The following is a 27459-nucleotide window of genomic DNA, read 5'->3' as shown; positions in this document are numbered from 1 at the left end:
GCTTTTATAGACAATATGATATGTTTCAAAAGGACTAAGAAAGCTACAAGAAAATTAAGAGCCTTTCAGAATTAGGAGTTTACTATGGTACACAAACACTAAGCACTTGAAAGTTCGAAGAAATAGTAAAGTAACCATGTAATTTCTGTTCTGTGTGTCTTGAATTTGTTATGAATAAAATTATGGGGAGGAGTAATTATTAGTGTGCATATTCTTAGGTTAGCCTTAGTCTCAAAATTTATAAACTCAAGAAAGCCACCTTTTTAATAAGCATCTCAGATGATTCTAGAGTAGGTTCATAAACATTAAAATTATAAGTGTGGTTAAGACAGTATTAAATTTATTAATATCTTAAAAGAAACAATTGGTCATTATTTATTTTTCTGTTACATACTCTTAGATTTTTTGTAACAAGCTTCTTGCAGCTTTCTGGTTAAAAAATCATTTTATTGGTGAAACTTTCCCAATATATGAAATTGTTGTTTATCCAGTCTTTCATACTCATTGTGATGAATTTTGCTCACTAACATGTGCTAATAATACATATTAGCACCTAGCATTCTGTATTTTTACTTGTTTATGCTTTCTTTTTGTCTCTTTATCCGTGTGTGTGTGTGTGTGTGTGTGTGTGTGTGTGTGTGTGTGTGTGAATGTGTTTGCACACAGACATATATATCTATAAGAAAAGGAATTTTTCTTTTGTTCAATGCTGCATCCCCAGTATCATGAGAGATACTACTGATGTAACAAGGTTTTACTAAGACTTTTGCATGAATGTGTAAATTAATAGCTGACCTTGTTCTCATCATTTTGTGCTATCTCTTTTTGCCTTATGAGAGTAACTTACAGAATGAAATATATTCTAGAACTATTAAGTGTTAGGTCCATAAAGGATCTTCCTGAAACTAATTTATAAATATGAACACAAAAAGTAATATAGACATAGAAAAAGAAAATTGCCCATTAAATACATTACACACATGCACACATACCACCACTACCACCACAACCACCACCACCACCACTACCACCACCACTCCTGGTGGCCTTTTTTTTTCCCCAGATAGGAAATATAGAACAGTGGCAAGAATGAGACATAGAAGTGACATAACAGGATTACTTCATTACTTTCGATGCTTCCCCTTTGCGAGATATTCTCATGTGATGTCTGGGTACTCAAACCCATGTGCTCCATACCAGATGAGTCATCCCTCAGATAGATTGTTTTGGTTGATTGTTTTGGTTGATGTTTAGTAAGAGTATCTAACAAAACCTATTAATGCCTCTTGGAAGAGATATGTGCATGTTCTATAATGATTTGGGAGTCATGGTATAGTTTTTAAAGAGTGTAGAAGTAGATGAATACAAATTTTTAATTTGTGATATACTTGAGACAGCTTATTGCCAAAATACATATTTTTCAAGAAAATGCATTTTTTCAGTTGTTAAATACATAAAGTTTTAATAATGAAAAGATTAATTATACTGATTGTTTTGTCAATGAATCTTCAGTCCATCTGACTCATTTATCTGCTTTTTGTAGTTAAATGCAATTCTCCAATCTTGACCTGTATATTCGCATGCTGTTAAATTCTTGGTACTGTTCCCTGTTGGGATCACCATTTCCTATTACTGATTTTTCTGTAAATTCCTTTTAACAGAGCTTGTAACAGTGTCCCTTTGGAGATATTATCTGAAAATTATAACAAATATAAGTGGTTTCTCAGCCAAACCTTTTAACAATTTTTTCTTATTTTTTCTCTTCTTTTTTCTTTTTTTTATTTTTTAGTGTTTAAAATTGATTCATAATTGTTTTGTGCTTTCTATTTCCCATCACAATTTTATTCCTTAAGTTTTTCTTCCCTGTTTTCTTTCTTTTTTCTAAACTTAAAATGTTTAAATGACTGACCTCAGTTTATAGGAGGATATTTGTTGTATACATCCTAAAATGCATATTGAAACACAAGATATTGTAGTGAATTTTGAAACTTATAATAATTCTCCCATGAATGCTGCTAGTTTTCACAAAGACAGAATAGAGTTCTTGAAATAGGATCTTAAAGGACAGAGATGAAGAAGGTAGAAGATAAGAAATGTTGACTAAGATCTGGAATAAGTAGAAGAAGCATTTGTTGTCTTTATATTTGTGTCTCTAAGTGAAAGTTTTATTAGGAGAGTTAAAGTTAAAGAGATAACCAAACAATTATTTCTAGTCTGGTGCTTTTTCTTTTCTTTCTTTCTTTTTTCCTTTTCTTTTTTTTTCCTCCAGAGTTATCGCTGGGGCTCTGTGCAGGCACACAAATCCACTGTTTCTGGAGGCAATTTTCTCCATTTTATTGGATAGGACAGAGAGAAATTGAGAGGAGGTGAATAGAGACGGGGAGAGAAAGATAGATACTTGTGAATCAGACAGACTCCCACCTCCCACTTGTAGGTGGGGAGCTGGGGGCCGCGAACCAGGATTCTTGTGTGGGTACTTCCCCACTTTCATACTATATGTGCTTAAGTGTGTTAATGCCTGTCCCATGTATGGTGTTTTTTACAGTATTTCTTTCCTTGTAACCTGTTATAGATACTACTTTATTTAGAATATAGATACTACTATATTTAGAATCTTTATTTGTTTATGTACAGATTTATATTACTCTGACTCATACATTACTAAAATAAGTGAATTATATTTAGAAAATTTACATTGAATCCTACACTTGGTTTATATAGCCTTGAAATTTACTTCTCATACCCTTCTCTGCGATATTCTAGGAATAATAGTCTAAAAAGTTCTCTGAGCTTTTTTTTCTAAACAATACCTAGATAAATATAGTATATATTTGACATGATATTATAACTTTATTGATAATTTCTTAGAAGTTCTTATGAAAATTCCAAGTAATAAGCTTTCATAAGTCAGAGGAAGAAATCAATTTGAAACAACATTTCCCTCCTCATTCCTTGGACACTGAGATCCTTGCCTTCTATAAGAACCAGGAAGTGAAGAGCCCACTCTTTAAAAGTAAAAAATAAATTGTTCTAAGAAAGGTCATGATTCACCGTCTTTCATTTGTTCCCTACACAGCAAATCTTGAATAGAAATATCCGTAATTTTCTGTGTTGTTATATAAATATGCAATATGTATATTTCATTAACTTTCATAATACTATATACCTTTGTATTCAGAAATGAAAAGAATAATTTAGGGGCCAGGTGGTGGCGCATCTGGCTGACTGCACATGTTACAATGTGCAAGGACCCGGACTCAAGCCCCTAGACCCTTGGCTCAACCCCCCAGACCCCAATACAGGAGGAAACCTTCATGAGTGGTGAAGCAGTGCTGCAAGTCTGTTTCTCTTCCTCTTTATATCCCCCTTCCTCTCAATTTCTGGCTGTCTCTATCAAATAAATAAAGATAAAATTTTTTTAAAAAAATAGTTTTGAGGTTTAAGGATTTGATATGAAAGATTCTTGGAATATGTGATCTCTTGGGGATTTTGAAGGATGATAGTGATACTAAATGAATAATAAAAATGGCAGTAGAGATTTTATAAACTGTAGAATAATGAGTTTGATTTTTATTTCTAGGGAAATAAAATGAGCTTAAGTATAGAATGAGTTTAACAAAGATCCTGCCTAGGCTTTTAAAGATACTGTTTTACTACATATAATCCACTATCAGAGTTTGTACATATAATTAAAGTACGAAAGCAATAGTGAATGTATGAGATACCCAAATCAGGATTCTAAAAGCTTGTAGGAGACTTCAGTGAATGAACAATACCTGTTAATCTGAGGAAGAGAATACCAAAATACTTGATATTGTCTTTGCTTACAGTATTAAAACATATTTGTTTCAGGGGAATGAGAAAAATTTAAATCAAAATAACATGTTTAGCAGAGCACAAAACATAAATTAGAAGCATGAATATGGACAGGAAGCCAAAAAAAAAAAAAAACAACAATTCACACCAATTAGTACTTTTCTAAATATATTTCTTAGATTATCTGGTGTCAAAAATTCACTGTAGCATCCAAAAGATAATGGTAGTCAGTACATATTTACTGAACTGAATAAAATTTAATTCTATAGTTTATACTTTCTACATATTATATTATTTTATGTACTTATTTTTTCCCTTTTGTTGCCCTTGTCTTTTTATTGTTGTTGTAGTTATTATTATTGTTGTTGTTAGATAGGACAGAGAGAAATGGAGAGAGGAGGGGAAGACAGAGAAAGTGAGAGAAAGATAGACACCTGCAGACCTGCTTCACCGCCTGTGGAGTGACTCCCCTGCAGGTGGGGAGCCGGGGGCTTGAACCAGGATCCTCACACCGGTCCTTGTGCTTTGCGCCATGTGCGCTTAACCCGCTGCACTACCGCCCGACTCCCGTACTTATTTTTATTGAAGTGTTAATGACTTATAGTATAGTCTTTAATCCAGAGGCACAACCTCTCAAACTCCCTTGATAGACATCTAAAAAACACACCAGGACCCTAACTCCCTTGATTCTAGTATCTTCAATCATTTCTTTCCTTCCCCAGAGTCCTTTCCTTTGTTATAATACACAGTCCATTTTCTCTTTATATTTCCCCTTCCTGTCCTTTATCATTAACTTTCACCTATAACTGAGATCATTCAGCATTTCTCTTTCTGTCTTGTCTCACTCAACATAATACCTTCAAGTTCTGACCAAGACTTTGCAAGGGGCATGACCTCATTATTTTTAGCAGCTGCATAGTAATCCATTGTGTGTCTGTACTACAACTTTCTTAACCATTCATCTGTTGTTGGCATTTGGGTTGCTCCCAAGTTTGGGATATAAAAAACTGCTGCTATGAACATTGGTGTGTATAGGTCTTTTCAGATAGGATAAATTTACATTTCCACCAGCACTGTAGAAGAGTCCCATTCCCTACACAATCTCTCCAGTTGTTTCTGTCTTTTGATGTCAAATGGCATCTCATTATTGTTTATTATTTGCTTTTCACTGATCATCAGTAATTCTGCTAGCTCTAAATTCTTAGTTTCATTAAAAATTATTCTATATAGATATTATCTACTAATCAAGAAGATGTTGCAAGTCAACAAACTCTCTGGAAATGGACACTTAATGCTAACATCTTTTGACTCCAGGAAGCTCACCAATTGGAGACCTAAAAGGAAGTGGTGGAAGTGTTTGGATATACACATAATGCAGTATGCATTATGAATTAAATATAATGAGGGGGTCTGGAGTTAGCTCACCCATTGGAACATACACATTGCCATATATTAGGATGTGGAAGCAAGTCTCTGGCCACCACATGAGAAGGGAAGCTTCATGAACAGTGGATCAATATTGTGATGTCTCAACTTGTCTGTCTCTCTCTTACTCTGTATCTGTTTCTCATGCTCTACCTAAAATATTTTTCTAAAAGACTACTCCAAGAGTAGAGGGGTAGTGCAAATTCTAAGCCCCAGCAATAACCCTGATAGCCAAATAAGTATTGTGAATTATTTGATGTTTTCAAAGGACTTAATGCAACAATTAATATTTCAGATGACACTGTCATAAAAATATCAACCTTGTGAAAAGTCTTACTAAATTTTGTGATCTTTGGATATCATTTGCATGGCAGAATTCCATAAAGTTGGTTACAAGATCTACAAACAAACATACTTCTTGTGAAACCATATAAAGTATGCAAAGATAAGAAATATGCCATTCTGTTTGCATTTACAGATTCTTCAGTTTTTTCTGTATGTACTCAAGATACATTTATCCTTTCTCTTTATTTTTAGGGTACTTTGAATCCCTATTGTGTATTATGGGATGACTCAAAAACGTAAGTGACAGATGTTTTCTTACATTACGTTGGACTAAATATTCAAAGCACATTAAGTTATTTCAGCTGTCTGCTAGTCACCTGGAATATAATAAGTTAGTCAATGTGAATTATGCTAAGAGAGAAAATATTCTCCTTTTGAGTCTTCAGGATAGCCTGATGAATATGTTTGTGTGATGATGCCATCAGGTTATGTCCCAAGATAGTATTATATTACTTAATGTGGAAGGCACATTTCAATGTGAATTCCCTGAGGATTTTTTAAAAGCCCTAATATTTTAAAATTATAAATGCACAGTTGCTATCCCAACATATTCCCTAGTAATTCAGTTAATCACTGCAGAATAAAAATAGCAATTTATATAGTCATTATCAACTATATTGCTTTCATGACCTTGAATCTGTTATCAGAGTTATGCAATAATACTGTGTACCTTACAAATTTGTTTTGTTATAAAACATTGATTGACATTTAATTATCCTATTCATATATTTTAAAAATTAATGAAGGTGGAAGAAAATAATTACAATAAATGAGGATGAACAGTTCTTCCATATATCTCATTGTTTATTCTAGTAATTACAATATATCTGGCCAAAGTCATCTTAATGTTACTGGTAGTTACATGAGACTGTAGTGTGTCAAAGAGAAGAAAATGCATGCTAAGTCTTAAATTGACTCCTATACTTTTAATGGTTTTATTTCATTGTAGAAGCCAGAGAACAAAATTATTTTTTCTGTTTTGCTGCGTGTCCCATGGAGAGGAGACACATATCAATCACAAAAATATCACTATCTATATTTAATATCAGAAGGAAGTAACATGGTTGGATTCAAGATATGCTAAGATTTTTCTTTAGTGTTCATTATCTTAAAGATGATCAACATTTAAGATTTTATGTTGGTACTTCTCATCAGTAAAGATTGAGATTCTAGAAGAGGAGTATTAGTATTTCTTGATAAAGAACAAATCCTGTAGCAACATGCATAATCTCAGTATACTGATAAAGTTTAAAATGCAGTATCATTTGGTGAGAAATCATATTTCTAAGGTCCTCACTTCCCATTAAGAATATTAGTAGTATAGGGGGTCGGGCGGTGACGCAGTGGGTTAAGCGCATGTGGCGCAAAGCGCAGGGACCGGCGTAAGGATCCCGGTTCGAGCCCCCGACTCCCCACCTGCAGGGGAGTCGCTTCACAGGCGGTGAAGCAGGTCTGCAGGTGTCTATCTTTCTCTCCCCCACTCTGTCTTCCCCTCCTCTCTCCATTTCTCTCTGTCCTATCCAACAACGATTTGCGTCAACAAGGGCAATAATAATAACCACAACGAGGCTACAAAAAGGGCAACAAAAGGGGGAAAAAATGGCCTCCAGGAGCGGTGGATTCATGGTGCAGGCACCGAGCCCAGCAATAACCCTGGAGGAGGAAAAAAAAAAAAAAGAATATTAGTGGTATAGTAGGAATCTCTACTTGCTCTAAATTTGCTCTCCAACTTGATGCCATTAATTTTTCTTTTTGAACTCCTCTAGATGAATGGGTGATAGTAAAACATTTGCAATCTCTTTGATACCCAGAAAATGCACTGGTGTGGTATATCTAAGGCATTGCTTAATATGCTGCATATTTAAGAGAAGAATAAAATACTATAAAATCTCATTGAATGTTTTCTACCAAGAAAAATATGGCCTCTTTAGCTCCTGATTATAACTACTTACATATCTCCATGAATAATAATAACAAACTTTTATTTGGTTTTATTAGTTTCTTAATGGATAGTGTGTTTGTTATGTTGATTCAAATAAAAGAAAGTGCTAAGTTATACCAAAGAAACTTTAGGGAAGTTAAAGGGATACTATAAGAATAAATATTATCTCCTTATTGTGTATCTTTCTTGGTTTCCTCATATACTATGGTGTTAAGTTTAATTATAAAGCCATTTCTGTGTAAGATTGATGTTAAACTTAGGAGTTGATCTCTTCTGTTCCTAACATCTGGTGATAACACAGCTTTATCCATCACAAAGAGTATATCTTAGCTTTAAAAAATGTGACTTTTAGGTTGTCCTTGAAGAAAACTGTTCAGTAATAGGAGGCCTTTTTAGTTGTCTTTCAAAGTAGATTATATCAAGAGATCAGTACTGTTCATGTTTTCTTGATGTCTCTGAAAAGCGGTAAAAAAAAACAAAAAACTTTCCATTGTCACTTAGTGACATTTAGAACTTCTGTGTAATCACACTTTTTTTCATCACTAATTATGTTTAGATGAGCTTTAAAAAGTGAAGGCTATGACAACTTTATTTCTTTTCTTTATATCTTACCTTCTGTTTTGATAATTTCATATGCCTTTATTGATAAAATGTTCTTGGCACTGAGTTATATGAAATTATCAAAACAATACCTACAAGTATTATAGTTATAGTTAAGCAAAATTGCTTCTTTTATATAAATTATCTTTTCAGTATGATAGTAAAAAGACTAGAGATAGAGATAACTGGGTAGGGTATGTGCCTTGCTATACATGAAACCTAGGTTTGTGTCCTGATTTTGAAAACACATGAGAGATGATGTGGAACCAAAGGAAGCTCTGCTGCTATATTATCTCTCCCTCTCTCTGCTTCTCTCTTTATTGATCTGAATGAAACAGTGGCCCAGAGTAGTGAAATACATACATAAGGCCTCAGCTCTCCATAAATTTAAAAAAAAAAAAATGAGGGGGCCAGGTGGTAGCACAGCAGGTTAATCTCACAGAGTGCAAAGCGCACAGACCTGCATAAAGAACCTGGTTCAAGCCCCCAATTCCCCACCTGCAAAGGTGTCACTTCACAGTTGTCTATCCTTCTCTCCCCCTCTCTGTCTTTTCCTCCTCTCTTGATTTCTCTCAGTACTATCGAACAACAACAACAATGGAAATAGTGATAACAACAATAACCAGGGCAATAAAATGGGAAAAATGGCCTCCAGGAGCAATGGATTCAAAGTGCAGGTACCAAGGCCTAGCAATAACCCTGGAGGTAAAAATAAAAAATAAAAATAAAAAATAAATGAAGAAATATATAACTCTCAGAAACCTAAAAGTGGACCTACCTTATGACCCTGCAGTTCCTTTCCTAAGGATATATCCTAAGGAAACAAACATACCCATCCAAAAAGATTTGTGTATCTATGTTCATAGTAGCACAGTTTGAGGTTTTTAAATTTTATTTATTATTTTATTTATAAAAAGGAAACACTGACAATACCGTAGGATAAGTGGTGTACAACTTCACACAATTCCCACCACCAGAAATCCATATCACATTCCCTCCCCAGTAGTTTCCCTATTCTTTATCCCTATGGGAGTATGGAATCCAGGTCATTATGGGGTACAGAAAGTGGAAGGTCTGAACATGGGCATTGGCAGGTCGATCCATACTCCCAGCCTGCCTCTTTCTTTCCCAAGTTGGGTGGGGCTCTGGGGAATCGGGGCTCCAGGACACACTGGTGGGATTGTCTGTCCAGGGAAGTCTGGTTGTTATCATTGTAGCATCTGGAAACTAGTAGCTGAAAGAAGAGTTAACATATAAATCTGGACAATGGGTTGACTAATCATGAACCTAAAGGTTGGAATAGTGCAGATGAAGAGTTGGGGGTCTCCGTTTCATAGATAGTTAGTAGACCTATTTTATTTATATTCCAAAGGGCCCATGACTATACTAGTTATTTTTTTTTCTCCCAGAGCCTGAAACGTGATATATAGGAGGATCCAAATTATTGTCTGGGGAGATGATGTAATGTCTGGAAAAAGGACCAGAAAGCTGGATCAAGGAAGAGAGTAGATCCCAAATAGGGGAAAGGTGTATAAATATCGTTGACTGTAAACCCCATTGATTTGATTGGATCTGGGGCCCATAATCAGCTTTGGAACCTATGTGACCTTTGCATCCCTGTAGATCTGAGCTCACATTCTATGGTCATGAGTAGGAATGTTCCAGGCTGCCCCAGTTTCAGGACCCATCTTCCTCAGATGAAGCATAGAGTATGTTGTCCATCCTCCCTTCGGAGGATGGAACATTCTCTACCATTGTTGATTCAAGCTGAGGGCAAGGTCCTATGGGGGCCCACAAAGGGGTCTATTGTGTTGTTCCTGATAGATATGACTGCTAACACTGTGGAGAAGGATTTATTCAAGGTCTAGGCCCATCATGTCTGTTTGGTACTCTCAGGACTCCCTGACTAGGGCCTCAGCTGATGGGGTGGCCTGATAGTGACTAAAGAGTCATCATTAAACTATGCCAGTCACTTGCTCTTATTCAGCTTTTGCAGTCCTTGCTTTGCTAAGGTTAGCTTTGGAGTGACAGAGGTAAGTTTAATAGGAAGTAGGTGAGGAGGGTATCTGAGTCTAAGTAGACACTATTTCATTATGAACTTCATACTGACTCACTGTAGACTGTTGTGCACTTTTGCTTTCAGGTATATATTTTGCCCTAATTTATGGATACATGTGAACACATGCCCTATCTCATGGGACCTGGTCTATATCTAGGTTTTGGAACTTTGTTAGGAATTAAACCTCCTGAAGTGGAATTAGAGAATCCTATTAAAGGAAAGGTCTCACTCAAGTAATGAGGCTGAAGGGCTGACATTCCATGTCTGACGTCTCTAGACACAATCTGAAGTGAAGCATGCTGAGGTGGTACTGTTTGCATTGATTAGCTTGGGATCAGCAGATGCAATATCATTTGGTATGAATTGAGAGAAGCATGCAGGAAAGTGAGCTCCACCCTAGAGGTTCCAGGACTGGGAGAAATATAGGCTCTATTGTGGAAATGTGAGGTTCATGCTGTCTTAGGGTTTAAGAAGGCAATAGATTGTTATTGCTGTAATCAAATTATTTGGCAATTAGGTTAACTTTGAAAAATCCCTATTGGGATTTGCTGTATCTTATACAATATCACCGTAATTTATGTCTTTGGCATTATTTGTATATTGCTGTCTTATAGAGTATTGCCACCAGTTGCTTCTGTTCTCCCTGGTCTAAGTTTTTAAGAGTGTCAACATTTCAAAGATTTAGCCTATGGCTTGTGTATTAAAAAGTTTTGGACATTCAATCAATTTTTCTACTCTTGTATTAATTAAATAGTGATTTATATGATTACAAATTAATAGGAATGTACATAAACACCATTCCCACCACTCAAAACTGTGTCTCATCCCACCCTTCCCCCCACCCTTGCCAGTGAAGCTGAACATCCACCCTCACCCTCAATCCTGAGATAATTACTTTGGTGCCCTACTCCAAATTAAGTCAAGTCCTGCTTTTAGTTTCCCTTTATATTCTTCTTTCTCAACTTCTGTTTATGAGTGGGATCATCCCATAGTCATAGTTATCTTTCTGACTTGGATCACTTAACATAATTCTTTCTAGCTCCATCCAAGATGGGTCAGAGAAGCTGGATTCATTGTTCTTCATAGCTGTGTAGTATTCCATTGTGTATATATACCACAGCTTTATCAGCCACTCATTTGTTGTTGGGCACCTGGGTTGCCTCCAGGTTTTAGCTATTATGAATTGTGCTACTATGAACATAGGTGTAGACATATTTTTGGTTGGGTGTTATGAAGTCCTTGGGGTATATCCCTAGGAGAAGAGTTGCTGGGTCATATGGATGGTCCATGTCTAGCCTTCTGAGAGTTCTCCAGACTGCTCTCCACAGAGACTGGACCAATTTACATTCCCACCAGCAGTGCAGAAGGATTCCTATGTCCTCACAGCCTCTCCAGCATTTGTTGCTGCTGTCCTTTTTGATGTATGCCATTCTCACAGGAGTGAGGTGGTATCTCAATGTTGTCTTTATTTGCATTTCTCTGACAGCGACTTGGAGCAGTTTTTTACATATTTGTTAGCCTTTTGGATCTCCTCTGAAGTGAATGTCTTGTTCATATCCTCTGCCCATTTTTGGATGGGGTCATTTGCTTTTTTGGTGCTAAGTTTGGTGAGCTCTTTGTATATTTTGGTTATTAGTCTCTTGTCTGATATATGGCATGTGAAGATTTTCTCCCTTTCTGTGAGGTGTCTCTTTGTTTGTGTGTTGGTTTCATTGGCTGTGCAGAAGCTTTTCAATATGATGTAGTCCCATTGATTTGTTTCTGTTTTAGTCTTCCTTGCAACTGGGTTTGTATCATCAAAGATGTCCTTGAGGTTTAGGTGGGAAAGTGTTCCACCAATGTTTTCCTCTAAGTATTTGAAAGATTCTGGTTTAATGTCCAGATCCTTGATCCATTTGGAGTTGATTTTTGTTTCTGGTGAGATAAAGTGTTTCAGTTTCATTCTTCTGCATGTTTCAATACAGTTTTCCCAGTACCATTTATTGAAGAGAGCCTCCTTCTTCCATTTAATACTTTGGACTCCCTTATCAAAGATTAGGTGTCCATAGTTGTGGGGGTTTAGTTCTGGGCTTTCAATTCTGTACCATTGGTCTGTGTGCCTATTTTTGTTCCAGTACCATGCTGTTTTGATGCTGATGGCCTTATAATATAGTTTGAGATCTGAGAGTGTGATGCCTTCATTTCTGTTTCTTTTCCTCAAGATTGTTTCGGCAATTCTTGGTGTTTTCTGGTTCCTGGTACATTATTGTATTTTTTGTTCTATTCTCTTAAAGAAGCTTGGTGGACGTTTGATGGGTATTGCATCAAATTTGTATATGGCTCTGGGGAGAATATTCAGTTTGATGATATTAATTCTTCCAATCCATGAGCATGAGATGTCTTCCCATTTCTTGCTATCATTTTCTATTTCATTGAATAGTGACTCATAGTTTTCAGTATACAAGTTTTTCACTTCTTTGGCCAGGTTTAATCCTAGGTATTTATTTATTTTGCTGCAACAGTGAATGGGAGTGTTTTCTGGATATCCTTTTCTTTGGATTTAGTGTTTGCATAAATAAATGCTACTGATTTTTATACATTGATTTTGTAGCCAGACACCTTGCTATATTGTCTAATAACTTCCAGTACTTTTCTGCTGGATTCTTTAGATTTTTCTATGTATACTACCATATCCTCTGCAAGTAGTGAGAGCTTAGATTTTTCCCTTCCAAGCTATATTCTTTGATTACTTTCTCTTGCCTGATTGCTATGGCAAGAACTTCCAATACTATATTGGAGAGTAATAGTGATAATGGATAGACCTGTCTAGTCCCTGATCTGAGGGGGGAATGTTTTCAGCTTCTGTCCATTGAGTATGATGTTAGCTGTAGGTTTGCTATATATGGACTCCACTGTCTTTAGGAATTTTCCATGTATTCCCATTTTTGTAGGGTTTTGAGCATGAATGGGTGTTGTATTTTGTCAAAGGCTTTCTCTGCATCTATTGATAGAATTTTGTGTTTTTTGTTTTTCTTTTATTGATGTGGTGAATGACATTGATTGGCTTAATGTATGTTGAACCAGCCTTGCATTCCTGGGATAAAACTCACTTGGTCATGATGAACAATCTTTCTGATATACTGCTGTGTCTTGTTGGCCAGGATCTTGTTTAATATTTTGGCATCTATGTTCATCATACATATTGGTTTATAGTTTTCCTTTTTTGTTGTGTGCCTATCTGCTTTTGGTATCAGGGTGATGTTGGCTTCATAGAATGTGGAAGGGAGTGTTCCTGTTTCTTTGATCTTGTGGAAGAGCTTTAGAAGTATAGGTATTAATTGTTTCCTGAAGGTTTTGTAGAATTTGTTTGTAAAGCCATCTGGTTCAGGACTTCTGTTGTTGGGGAGATTCTTAATAACTGTTTTGTCTTCTTTGACTGTGATTGGTCCATTTAGGTTTTGTAACAGCACAATTTGTAATAACCAAAACCTGGAAGCAACCCAGGTGTCCAACAACAGGTGAGTGGGTGAATAAGCTTTGATATATATACAGAATGGAATACTACACAGCTATTAAAATTGGTGAATTCACCTTCTTCACCCCTTTGTGGATGGAGCTTGAAGAAATCATGTTAAGTGAGATATGTCAGAAATGAAGGATTAATATGAGATGATCTCACACATAGACACAAGTTGAAAAAGCAAGATCAAAGAGAAAACACTAAGCAGAATTTGGACTAGAGTTAGTGTATTGCATCAAAATAAAAGACTCTGGGGTGAGGAGAGGGTTCGGTTCCTGGATATGATGGCAGAGGATGACCTAGTGGGGATTGAATTATTATGTGGAAAATTGGGAAATGTTATGCATGTACAAACTATTATATTTTACTATCAACTGTAAGACATAAAAATAAATAATTTTAAAATAAATATATAAATAAATTAGCTTTCTGGGGTTTGATGCTGGCACTACCAATCCACTGTCCCTGCTACTCTTTTTCTGAAGCATCCCCCTGCAGGTGAGCAGCTCAGATCTGCCCAGCCCCTTAAAATATATTTTTAACCTGACAAGTAAATATATATTTTCTTTTTAAGGTTTTAGACAAACTGGCAAACAAGCTCACTTAAATAGTGTGCTATTTTGTCATATGTCTGACCTACTTTCAAGCCCAGTCTCCTCCTCACTGAAGAAAGCTTTGATACTGTGATCTTTTGCTCTGTCTGCCTCTATCTTTACCCAGAAAAATAATTTAAAAAGAAAAAAACTTTTGAACATACCTGCTAATTCAAAAGGTCCCCTTACCATGAAGTCTTTGAATCTTTACATCCATCCATCTTCACAAAACTAATCCCTTAGGGGTTGGGCAGTGGTATATCCTGTTGAGTGTACATGTTACCATGTACAAAAACTTGGATTCGATCTATCTGTAAAGGGGAAGACTTACTATGGGTGGAACAGTGATTAAGCTCTCTCTCTCTCTCTCTCTCTCCCTCCCTCCCTCCCCCCTTTCCCTTTTAACTTCTCTCTTCCCTATCAAATAAAAGAGAGATTGTAGAAGGAGAACAAAAAAGAAAGGAAGTAAAAACTGCCAATCTTCCAGGAATGGTGGATTCATTCTATAGGACTGAGCTCCAGTGATAACCTGGTGGCAAAGAAAAAAATGGCTAATCTTTTTTGTAGTTCACTTTGTATATGTTAGTAATCTCTATGCTCATTTACATATGTATAAAGTCACAGAAACCAACCCTAATGTAAGCATTATCATGTTTTACTTAACGGTTGGCTTCTCAAACCATTAATTCAACAATAACTCTCTAAAGTTGTTAAAATTTTACTGCATATATTTCACTCTTTGTGTCTGCTGCATTATGTAATACAATTATAAGTTGATCTGGTATTTCCAATTCTGTTGATCATTACAGTAGTTTTTTTTTTAATTCTGTATCAGTGATTTAATACTGATTAAAAAGATTGTAAGGTAACAGGGATACAATTCCATACAATTTCCACCACCAGAGTTCCATGTCTCATCCCAATCTATTGGAAGTTTCTCTATTCTTTATCACTCTGGGAGTATGCACCAAAATTCTTTATGGGGTACAGAAGGTGAAAGATCTGACTTCTGTGATTGCTTAACCACTGGACATGGACGTTGGCAGGTTGATCCATACCCTCAGTCCATTCCTGTCTTTCCCTAGTTCTGGAGAGGTGAAATTCCAGGGAATATTGGTGAGGTCATCTGCCCGGGGAAGTCAGTATGGCATCATTGTAGTGTCTGCAACTTCATGGCTGAAAGGTGGTAAGATATAAAGCAGGACAAATTGTTAAATAAGCAGGAAGTCAAAGGTAACAATAGAGCAAATGAAACTAGAGGTCTTCAAGTGAGTATAAGCTAATAATTTTTATTTTAATTCATAAACTGTGCTTCTCTCTACTTATTTGTATAGCACCCCTTGTGGTTTCCTTGACCACTCAATCCAGTGTACCATCCTACTATTCTCTTTGTATTACCTTCTTTTGCATTCTTCCTCATCTGCATTCCCAAGTTTCAGTTTATTTTTCCTCTATTTTCTGAATCCTCCACCAGAAAGTCAAGATCATGATTGAAATGCTTTTTCATTATTACACTCCCAATACCTAGTACACCTATGTATAGTACATATTCACCAAATATTTTTGGTTAGTTTTATACAAAAATGAAAATTATTATATGTCTCAGGTCCTCTTTCTACTGAGGAATTATTTCCATTTGTGTCTCATTGTACTACCAACTTGTATATTTCTTAACACTTCTTAGACCAGTTTTGAAAGTCTGCAAAGTTATCATTTTGTGTTACAGTACCGCTTAGGTCCATTATATCTACTTTTATTTCTAGTGGGAATATACTGCCTAACAGATATTTAAGATAATTTTTCTGATTAAATAAAACTCTTTTAGGCAGCTTTAAAATATTTTTGTCTTATTAATAATCAAGATATAGAAAATATTTTATCTCATGAAATAAATTTGGAATTTTTTTCTCATTTCAGAAACAAACTTATTTTTGTTCAAACTATCCCTGTTCAGTTGTTTTATTTTATCATATATTACAGAATTATCCTTTGATATATCATGCATTTTTTTACCTGTCCATCTATAAATGTATACTTAGGGATTTCCAGTCCTGGCTATTGTAAATAGCAATGCAGAACATTGAGGTGTATATATTTTCTTGAATTAGTGTTTTTGTACTTTTAGAGTAAACACCAAAAAGAGGAATAACTGTGTTGAATGGTTCTTCCAGTCTTAGTATTTCAGAAACCTTCATACTGTTTTCTGTAGTGGCTACAGTAGTTTGCATTCCTATCAATGTGGGTTTCCTTTTCTCAACATTTTCTCCAACACTTATTTCTTATTTGCTTAATAATAGCCACTTAACAAGCTTAATAGTGATATTTCAGTGTTGTTTTTACTTGCATTTTTATAATAATTAACATCTTTTTATCTCTGTCTTCTTTGGAGAAATGCTGACTCTGTTCCAAAGTCCATATACCTTTTTTCTTTCTCTCTCTTTTTTGTTGTTGAGTTGCTTGAGTTCTTTATATTATCTTCCCTTTTTATCAATCATATTGAAACTTATTATTTCATTTACTTTGTTTTATCTTTTATTTATTTATTTGATAGAAACAGAAATTGAGAGCGACAGGAAAGATAGAGAAGAAAAGAGGCAAAGAGATCCTGAAGCACTTCTTTACTACTTGTTATACTTCCCCCTTGTAGGTAGCAACTGGGAACTTGAACCCAGGTCTTTGTGCAGTCTAACGTGTGCTCTACCATGTTTGCCACCACCTGACCATGCATCATAATTCTAGTCACAAAACACTGGCACATAACCTCACCCCTTGCTCATCAGGTGATTGACAAACATATATAACTAGGGAAATACAGTGTTATATCTCTAAGAAAATATACTTTAAGAAACATATAAATATCCATTAACTGAGTTCATCTAGTAGAGGACTTGGTTTACCATGCATGAGGACTAGGTTCAAGCCCTGATACTACATGGGAGTGCCATGGACACCACAGGGTAAGCTCTACAGATAATAGAGTGGTGCTGTGGTGATGCCCATTTTCTCTCACTTTCAGCCTACAAGAAATGGAATCACATATGTGTTAGACACTAGCTACACACACATACCCCCCCACACACACACAAACACACACAGATAGTTCTTAGAAGGTAAGTGCAATTATTAAAAAGGCATTACTATTATTAGATAGTTAACCTTTTCCAAGTAACAATGGAATGATGCATCTCTTTATAATTTTCTATTCAAATTGTGCTAGTCTGAGAACAAACATAGACAGAACTTAACATTCTTGTGGTTATTATAATGCAGAACAAAAACACAAGGAAGAAATTTTGTTTGCATAATTAACATAACATTTAAATGAAAGAAAATAGACTACCAAAAGCATATATATAAACAAGCAATATAATAACTTTATTGTTTTAGAAGAAATATTAACGCATCATTTTTGTACTTTATTTTTAAAAAAATTTTATTGGTGATTTAATATTGACTTACAAAATTATATGTCAACAAGGGTATAATTCCATACCATTCCTACCACCAGAGTTCTGAATCTCCAAGTCCATTACTGTAAGCTAATGTAAGCAGTTTTCTCAAGGCTACAGATATGGTTTAACTATTATTTCCACAACTACCTGTTTATATTTATATATAATTGTCCTAATATTTTAATATTTTATATATTAAATATATTTTAATAATATAATAAATATAAATATATTTTAATAAATATATTAAATAATATTTTAATATTTTAATATTTTCCTATCTTCTAATGTACACATAATTCTATTACTACATCCAAATGTCCCCCCTTTTTTTTTTCTTCTCTCTCTGGGTCTTGATGAAGTTGGACTTCACATCCCTCTTATCTTCTGCCTCCTATCACTTTTTCCCAACTGGGAGTATGGATCAAATACTTTGGGGGTACAGAAGGTAGGAATTCTGGCTTTTGGCAGGTTGATCCATACCCCCAGGCTGTTTCTATCTTTCCCTAGAGGAGTAGAGTTCTGGAGAGGCAAGGTTCTAGGACACATCAGTGAGGTTGTCTGCCCAGAGAAATCAGGATGGAATAATGATAGCATCTGCAACTTTGTGGCTGGAAGATGGCAAGATATAAGGTGAGACAAAATTTTTAATGTACAGGAACCAAAAAGTAGAAATAGAGCAGATAAGATCAGGTATCTTAGGGTAGAAGGAAGCTAGGAAGTCCTTTTTAGGCATATGTCTGGGGGCCCACGACTATGGTAGGTTTTGCTTGAGTTTGATAGCTAACATGAAGATGGATAAAAAATATTCTCTAAGAAAATGGTGTCAGAGTAAAGAAAGGGACTAGAAAGTTGGATTAGGGAAGAGAGTAGCTCTCATTCTTGAAAAAAAATCTTTGAATAAAATTAACTATTTACCCTCATCCACCCAACCCAAGGCATATATATATCAAGAGCCTATGTAACCTCTTAAGTCCCTTCTGGTCTGAGCTCACAGCTCATAGTCACAGCTGGGAACATTGTATGCTGCACTCATTTATGAATACATCTTTAAAAATTATTTATAAAATGGAAATATTGATAAGACCATAGGATACGAAGAGTACAACTCCACACAATTCCCATGACCAGAATTCGCTATCTGATCCCTTTCCTTGACAGCTTCCCTGTTCTTTATCCCTCTGAGAGTCTGGACCCAGGATCATTATGGGGTGCAGAAAGTGGAAGGTCTGACCTCTGTAATTGCTTCCCCACTAAACATGGGTGTTGGCAGGTCTATCCATACTCCCAGCCTGGATCTCTCTTTCCTTAGTGGAGGAGAACTCTGGGGAGGTGGGACTCCAGGACACATTGATGGGGTCATCTGCCCAGAGAAGTCAGCTTGGCATCATCTGGAACCTGGTGGCTAAAAAAGAGTTAAGATATAAAACAGAACAAATTGTTTACTTATGAACCTAAAGGCAAGAATACTGCAGATGAAGATTTGGGGTCTCCATTTTGGAAAAATCTAGTTGGTCTATTTTAGGTATATTCCAAGGGGCCCATTACCTTATTAGCTTTTGTCTGCACCTGACTTCTAATATACAGGTGAACCAGGTTATTGTTTGGTGATATGGTGTCATCGTTGGAAAAAGGACTAGAAATATGGATCAGGGAAGAGAGTAGCTCCCAAATATGGGGGAAGTATATAAATATTGTTAACTGTAAACACCATCAATTTGATCTGGGGCCCATATTCAGCTCAGGTACCTATGTAACCTCTGTATCCCTTTAGGTCTGAGCTTGCATTCTGTGGTCATGGTTAGGAACATTACAGGCTGCACTAATTTCACGACCCATCTTCCTCAGGTGATAGGTAGAGTATGTTATCCAACCTTCCTTTAGAGAATGGAACAGTCCCTACATTTGTTGATCCACATTGAGGGCAAGGTTCTGTAGGGGCCCAGAAAAGGCGTCCATTATGTTGTTCCTGATGGAGATGACCATGAACACATCCTCTACAGTTCAGAATACTCTATATATTTGTAGCTGTGATTCCATTAGTTCACAGTTTCTAGAATTTATTGTTGATTTGGTAAACCATAAAGAATAATACTTACAGGGGCCAGGTGGCAGCACAACAGGTTGAGTGCACATGGCACAAAGCAAAAGGACTGGCATAAGGATCCAAGTTCGAGTCCCCAGCTCCCAACCTGCTGAAGGGTCGCTTTACAAGCAGTGAAGCAGGTCTGTGGGTGTCTGTCTTTCTTTCCCCTTCCTTGTCTTACCCTCCTCTCTCAATTTCTCTCTGTCATATCTGGCAACAATAACAACAAGGGCAACAAAGATGGGAAAAATGGTCTCCAGGAGAAGTAGATTTTTAGTGCAGGCATCAAGCCCTAGCAATAACCCTGAAGGCAAAAAAAGAAAAAAAATAGTAATACTTCCCACTTTATTGGAGGGTTAATAGTTTACAGCACTTGTTCTCACATAGCTTTTTATCTCTCCATAATAGGTATCTGTAACACACTCTCCTTCCAACCTAAATCCTTTTCCACTGTCATGCTCCAGGGCCCTAACACTCCTTCACACTATCCACACCCCCCCTTGCACAGAATTGTTTCATTTGGTGCAACACTATACCCAGTCCAAGTTTCACCTTTTATTTTCCCTTATTATCTTTGCTTCTTAAGCTCTACCTGTGAATGAAAGCATTTTTTTTTTAAATTTTTATTTATAAAACTGAAAAAGACTATAGGATAAGAGGGGTACATTTCCACATAATGCCCAACCCCAGAGCTGCTGGGCTAGAGTGGGGATGCTTCTTCCCGGGCATGTACTCTCTGGGTTGGAGAGAACTTGACTGGAGCCAGCCTGGGCTGCTACTCACTCAGTGACTCGAGGGAGATGACTCAGAAACAGACTCGTGGTGGCAAGACAATTCAATTCTTTATTGATCAGAGAGCCCAGGCTTTTAAAGGTTGAATCTGGAAGTGGCAAGTCGGAAACGGAAATGGCTAGGAAAGGGGCAGAGAAAGGCAAAAGGGGCTGGAAAGGTAGGAACTTCCTTAGCAACTGTTGCGAGGGTTTTATCTAGGAGGATTAGTAATACTCAGCATGCAGGGAGGGTCTTGTGGGTAGAAAGAAGATAGATCAAAGGAATGAAATGTTTGGGGATCTTTCCGGCAAAACAATGATTATGTAGATAATAAGTCTGATAAGAGGAGAGGATGGTTGTCCCCTCAAGTCAAGCCCTGCCAAGCTCAACCACATCCTCACAATTTCCCGACACAGAGCTCCATATCCAATTCCCTCCCTTGATAGCCTCCCTATTCTTTATCTCTTAAGCATTTTAATAATTCTCTATCAAGAAATGTTGCTACTTCTACTTCATAGGTTGATCCTTATACCCCTGTAATCTTAGAATCTAATAAATCATTATTAAATCACTAATGAAAATAAATTAAAAATACTAAAACTTAGCTGAATATATTGTGGCAGTTAATACTTTGGGAAATATTACACAATTTTATGACAAACATGATGTGGTTTTCCAAATCAATATTGCTGTATGTCATATGTCCAGCATGTTCAAATTGTAGAGTTTTTTTTATAGTTATAATTCTGAGATAATTATTTCTTTTTAAAAATTATTTTATCATTATTTATTTATTTTTATTGGAGGGATTAGTGGTTTACAGCCAACAGTAAAATACAGTGGTTTGGGAGTCAGGCAGTGGCAGAGTGGGTTAAGCACACATGGCGCAAAGCACAAGGACCAGTGTAAGGATCCTGATTCGAGCCACCCACCTGTTGCTTCACAGGCGGTGGAGCAGGTCTGCAGGTGTCTATGTTTCTCTCCCCTTCTCTGTCTTCCCCTCCTCTATCCATTTCTCTCTGTCCTATTTAACAATAAAAACATCAATAACAACAATAATAACTACAACAATAAAAAATACAAGGGCAACAAAAAGGGGTAATAAATAAATAAATATAAAAAAATACAGTACTTTGTACATGTATAACATTTTTCAGTTTTCCACATAACAATTCAACCCCTCTAGGTCCTCTTCTTCTATCATGTTCCAGGACCTGAACCCCACCATGCTCCCCCCCACACATATTAACTCCAGAGTTTTTACTTTGGTGAAATATTTATTTATTTATTGAGATATCTAGAAATTGAGAGGGAAGGGGGTGATGGAGCGGAGAGAGAAACCTACAGTTCTGCTTCATCACTCATGAAGCATTACCCCTGCAGGTGGGGCTGGGGCACCCCACCTCAAACCTGGGTCCTTGCACATTGTAACACATGTGTCTAACAAGGTGTGCCACCACCCAACCCCAAGAGATAATGATTTCTGAAAGGTTCCTGTGATTCTGTCTCACATTGAGTATATACAGAACCTAAATAGGCCTAGTTGTAGAAGTAGTTAAAGTTTTGGAGTTTTCATCTAAGATATTAATGTTCCATAGCACTTTTTATCATCCACTCAGGACCAATGGTCAGTTCTTTAGTAGTAGAATTCTGAGTTACACTTTTTTTTCTCCCTTACTGTACTGACACTAACAGAAACAAGACAATTAGCTATTGACATTATCAAACTCAAATCATAAATCAAAATTTTTTCAATAAAATAATTGTATATAAGTAAAAATAACCATTCACAAATTGCTAATACTTATATTCTGTTTATGGTTGATGAAATTTTTGCTTTACTTTGCAAAACAACCATGCTCTTTTCAAAGTACTGTAAAAATAATTGGACATCAGTTTTCTAAGGGAAAGACAATGTAAAGATTAATTAAGAGAAAACTTTACTTTTCATTTTCTGCCTAGACTACATTAGTTTTGAAGTTTTCTGATATCTACAATTGTCTGTATTCTCGTAAATTCATTATAATTCACAATGACCTTGGTTCATCTTCTTCAGGGATAATCTTCTTTATTATTTAAAATATTTTAAATTTTCTTTGGATTGTCTTACATTAGAATACATTAGTAGTAGTGAATCTAATTTATCAAAGGCATATTGTTGGATTTGTTGTGATGTAAATTATTCTTAAATGATAAAGTTTCCATATGTGCTTCTGATGTTATTAATCATCCATTATGTTCATTTGCATGAGCTAAAAAAGGAGGGGATAGAAACATTCACTACATTATACTTTCAATAGATATTCTACAAGTTAGTAGTGAGAGACAAAGAAATTGAGAGGAAAGTGTGATATAGAAAGGAAGAGAAAGAAAGAGGAAGAGAGAAGAGAGATGAGAGAAAGTTGTAGCATTGTTTCATTGTTGTGAAGCTTTCCTCCTGCTGGTGGGAACTAGAAGCTTGAACCTAGGTCCTTGCACACTGAATTGTGTGTGCAACATCACTAACCTCCAGTTTCCCCTTGATTCACAGTTAGGACTAGAAAAAATAAAATCTGCCAAACAAATTACAGGTTTATACCCATTTCCTTTGTTTGCTTGTTTATTTCTTTGTAATCATGTGTTATGTCCTCACACATGAAGGATTTTACAGCTATTAGCCTTAATTTTCATATACAGAGACAGAAAGATACAAACAGAGACAGGAAGGAAGGAAGAATGGGAGGAAGGAAGGAAGGAAGGAAAGAAGGAAGGAAGGAAGGAAGGAAGGAAGGAAGGAAGGAAGGAAGGAAGGAAGGAAGGAGGAAGGAGAGAAGGAAGGAAGGAAAAAACAGAGCCCTCATCCTTTCTCTTACTCTCCTTCCCTGGGGAGATAAGAGATTGTACCTATATGAGAGCAACTGTACTATAAAACATTAACCTCCAATAAAGTGGCAAAATTAAAAACTTTATAATAATAGTCTGTTAGTATTCATTTTCAATGTTATTAAATTCAGAATTAAAATCTCCTTAATCATATTTATAGATATTTCTAAATCTGAAATAATTCCAATGATATCTATGTTTACAATTATTCACTCTGTAGAAACACTGAACTCTTTGAAACTAACAACGCTATATATTATTGTTTTCCTTTGTGGATTACTATAGGAAACAGTCACTCTCAACTTGTAAGTAATGTTGCCTGCCTATTTAAGCATATGAAGCTGAAAATTGTATTTCATTTTTAAGTCAGTAAAATAAAAAATGTATGATACCAGTCACTTTATATATCTAATCACTTCAAACTCAAGATTCTTTTTTGGTTTTTTTACATTTCTTTTCTAATATTTATTTATTTTCCCTTTTGTTGTCCTTGTTGTTTTATTGTTATAGTTATTATTGTTGTTATTGATGTCATCATTGTTGGATAGGACAGAGAGAAATGGAGAGAGGAGAGGAAGACAGTGGGGGGAAGATAGACACCTGCAGTCTTGCTTCACTGCCTGTGAAGTGACTCCCCTGCAGGTGGGGAGCTGGGGGCTAGACAGACTCTAAATTCTTAAAAGTCAGAATGGGTACATACTTATTTCAAAGGAGGTTACAGGTGTAGACAGAAAAAAAAAAAAAAAAGCTTAACAGCATTCCCAGGGGCTAAACCATGGCAGATGCTTAATAAAATGTTGGAGAATGGTTGAATGATCTAGTTCAGTAGTTTATTTAAGGAAGTTTCTCATAAGAAAGAATAACTATCCATATTCCCTTGCTTAAATAAAGGGCCTCATGTATCTGAGAAAGGTGTTTCTTTTTTCTATTAGGAATATCTCTGAGCTCAGTACATGCCCTGTTCCCAGTCAATTCCCCCTTTCTTTCTCTCCCTTCCCCTCCCTTCCCCTCCCCTCCCCTCCCCTCCTCTCCTTTCCCTTCCCTTCCCTTCCCTTCCCTTCCCTTCCCTTCCCTTCCCTTCCCTTCCCTTCCCTTCCCTTCCCTTCCCTTCCCTTCCTTTTTCCTTCCCTTCCTTTCCCCTCCCTTTCCTTTCCTTCCCTTCCCCTCCCTTTTCCTTCCCTTCCATTCTCTTCTCTTTCCTTTTTCCTGATATAGGTGGAAGGGTAGGAAAAGAGAAGGAAAGACATCCACTGTACTGCTTCAATGTTCTTGTTGCTTCGCCAGCTACAGCTGATGAAAGGTCTTAAACTTGCATCTTCCACTTAATAGCATGTGTACTCAGCTGAGTGTACTATCACCTGTCCCCTGGAAAAGTAATTTTTTAAGTGTCAGATAACATAAGCATATGTCTTTATTTGTTTGTTTTCCACCAGCAGAGTTATGATTGGGACTCAATGCCTGCACAATAAATCTATTGCTGCCAATGGCTATTCTTTTCCTTTTCTTTGATAGAGACTGAGTGACAGAGAGAGAGGGGGACAGATGAGAGATGGAAAGACACCCATATCACAGCTCCACTGCTCATGAAAGTTCACCCCTGCAGGTGGGGAACAGGTGCTTAAATCCAAGCCCTTGTGCATGGTAATAAGTATGTTCTTTTACTAAATGTGCCACCACCTCCCCCACATGAGAAAAGGGAAAAAACAGTCTGGATAAAGTCCTAGTGATTCCACCAAGTGGCTGGGGAGGTATCTCAGAAGATAGATTGTAAGATAAACATGTGTGAGATGCTTGGTTTGATCCACAACCTCACATACGCTCTAGTTCCCTTTTCTTATTTTAAAAAAAAGTGTATTTGTGTGTGTGTGTGTGTGTGTGTGTGTGTGTGTGTGTGTGTGTGTTTAATCCATTTTCCCCTCTCATATCGAGTAAATAGTGATTTGTAAGACTATAAATTAATAGAAGTGTATATTAACACAATCCCCATCACCAAAGATCTACCCTTCCTACCCTGTCCCTACTCTTCCTCCTTCAGAGTAAAGCTGAAAATCTAACCTCACTCACCTTCCACCAAGGGAGTTTTACTTTGGTGCTATACTTCAAACTCACTCAGATTCTGCTTTGAGCTTTGAGTTTTCCTGTCTTTTCTTTCTCAACTCCTGTTTCTGAGTGGGATAATCCCATACTCATCTTTGTCATTCTGATTTATTTGACAACATAATTCCTTCTAGCTCCATCCAAGATGAGTCAGAGAAGGTGGATTCATTATTCTTAATAGCTGAGTAGTATTCCATTTTGTATATTTACCACAACTTTATTTATTTATTTATTTTCCCTTTTATTGCCCTTATTTTTCATTGTTGTTATTGATGCTGTCATTGTTGGATAAGACAGAGAGAAATGGAGAGAGGAGGGGAAGACAAAGAGGGGGAGAGAAAGATAGACACCTATAGACCTGCTTCACACTTGTGAAGCAACTCCCCTATAGGTGGGGGGGGGGGGCTCGAACTGGGATCCTTACCACAGGTCCTTGCCTTTGTACCACGTGCGCTTAACCTGCTGCGCTACCTCCCAACTCCCTATGTACCTTGGTTCCTGAGGATATATCCCCAGGAGAGGATTTTGCAGGGTCATAGGGTAGGTCCACTTCTAGCCTTCTGAGAGTTCTATAGACTGCTCTCCACAGAGGTTGTACCAATTTACATTCCCACCAGCATGCAGGAGGGTTCCTTTGTCCCCACAAGCTCTCCAGCATTTGTTGTTTCTGTTGTTTTTGATGTCTGACATTCATATAGGGGTGCGGTGGTATTTCAGTGGTCTTCCTTTGCATTTCTCTGACAATCAGTGACCTGGAGCAATTTTTCATGTTTATTGGCCTTTTGGATCTCTTCCATGGAGAATATTCTGTTCATATCTTCTCCCTATTTTTGGATAAGGTCGTTTGTTTTCTTATTGAGTTTGGTGAGCTCTTTGGATATTTTGCTTATTACCTTCTTGTCTGATGTATGACATGTAAAGATCTTCTCCCATTCTGTGAAAGGTCTCTTTGTTTGAGTGATGGTTTCTTTTAGTGTGCAGAAGCTTTTTAACTTGATGTAGTCCCATTGATTTGTTTTTTATTTATTCTTCCTTGTAATTGGGTTTGTGTCATTAAAGATGCCCTTGAGGTTTAGCTGGGAATTTTTCTCTACTTATATATGCTATAATCAACAGACTAGACATTTTCCTTAGCATATAATTTTCTTAAATATAACCACCTGTCCCACAGGTGATAACTTTTTTTAATTTGCATGTTATAGTCAATAATTTAAGGTAGCTAACATTATATCTTTTTTTAAATTTTATTTATTTATTTCCTTTGTTGCCCTTGTTGTTTTATTGTTATAGTTATTATTGTTGTCATTGTTGGATAGGACAGAGAGAAATGGAGAGAGGAGGGGAAGACAGAGAGGAGGAGAGAAAGATAGACACCTGCAGACCTGCTTCACTGCCTGTGAAGTGACTCCCCCTGCAGGTGGGGAGCCAGGGCTCGAACCGGGATCCTTATGCCGGTCCTTGTGCTTTGCGCCACCTGCGCTTAACCCGCTGTGCTACAGCCCGACTCCCACATTGTATCTTTTTAAGAAGCAAAAAAATTGAACATTTTTTAAAACATCTGAAAACTCTGAATATTATTTTTCCAAGTTATTTAATAAATATATTTGTATGAACATTAGCAAGTGTAAATAAAGATAAAGAAAATTATTCTTGATATTTCACAATAAATATATAACTTGTTTATTTTAATTTTGGGGTTAGCCTTAAAAGCAATACAGTAAGAATGTATAAGTAGCAAAGATCACCACTTTAAAATTCAATATTTTTTTTAAATTTATTTTCCATTTTTGTTGCTCTTGTTTTTTATTGTTGTAGTCATTGTTGTTATTGATGTCATCATCATTGTTGGATAGGACAGAGAGAAATGGAGAGAGGAGGGGAAAACAGAGAGAGGGAGAAAAAGAGAGACACC

The 27459-nt window shown here is 36.4% G+C and overlaps 1 protein-coding gene across 1 annotated transcript in view; it reads left to right on the top strand.

Annotated features, from left to right (window-relative positions):
- Nucleotides 1-27459, top strand: part of ADGRB3 (adhesion G protein-coupled receptor B3) — a 923209-nt gene that overhangs the window by 544096 nt on the left and 351654 nt on the right. The window contains exon 15 of the mRNA XM_060189990.1: nucleotides 5779-5822. Coding sequence (XP_060045973.1) covers nucleotides 5779-5822 — 44 coding nt within the window. The remainder of the gene's footprint in view (nucleotides 1-5778; nucleotides 5823-27459) is intronic.

This window comes from Erinaceus europaeus, chromosome 4 (assembly GCF_950295315.1).
Source record: "Erinaceus europaeus chromosome 4, mEriEur2.1, whole genome shotgun sequence".
NCBI lineage: Eukaryota > Metazoa > Chordata > Mammalia > Eulipotyphla > Erinaceidae > Erinaceus > Erinaceus europaeus.
This window is presented reverse-complemented; position numbering and strand designations above follow the sequence as displayed.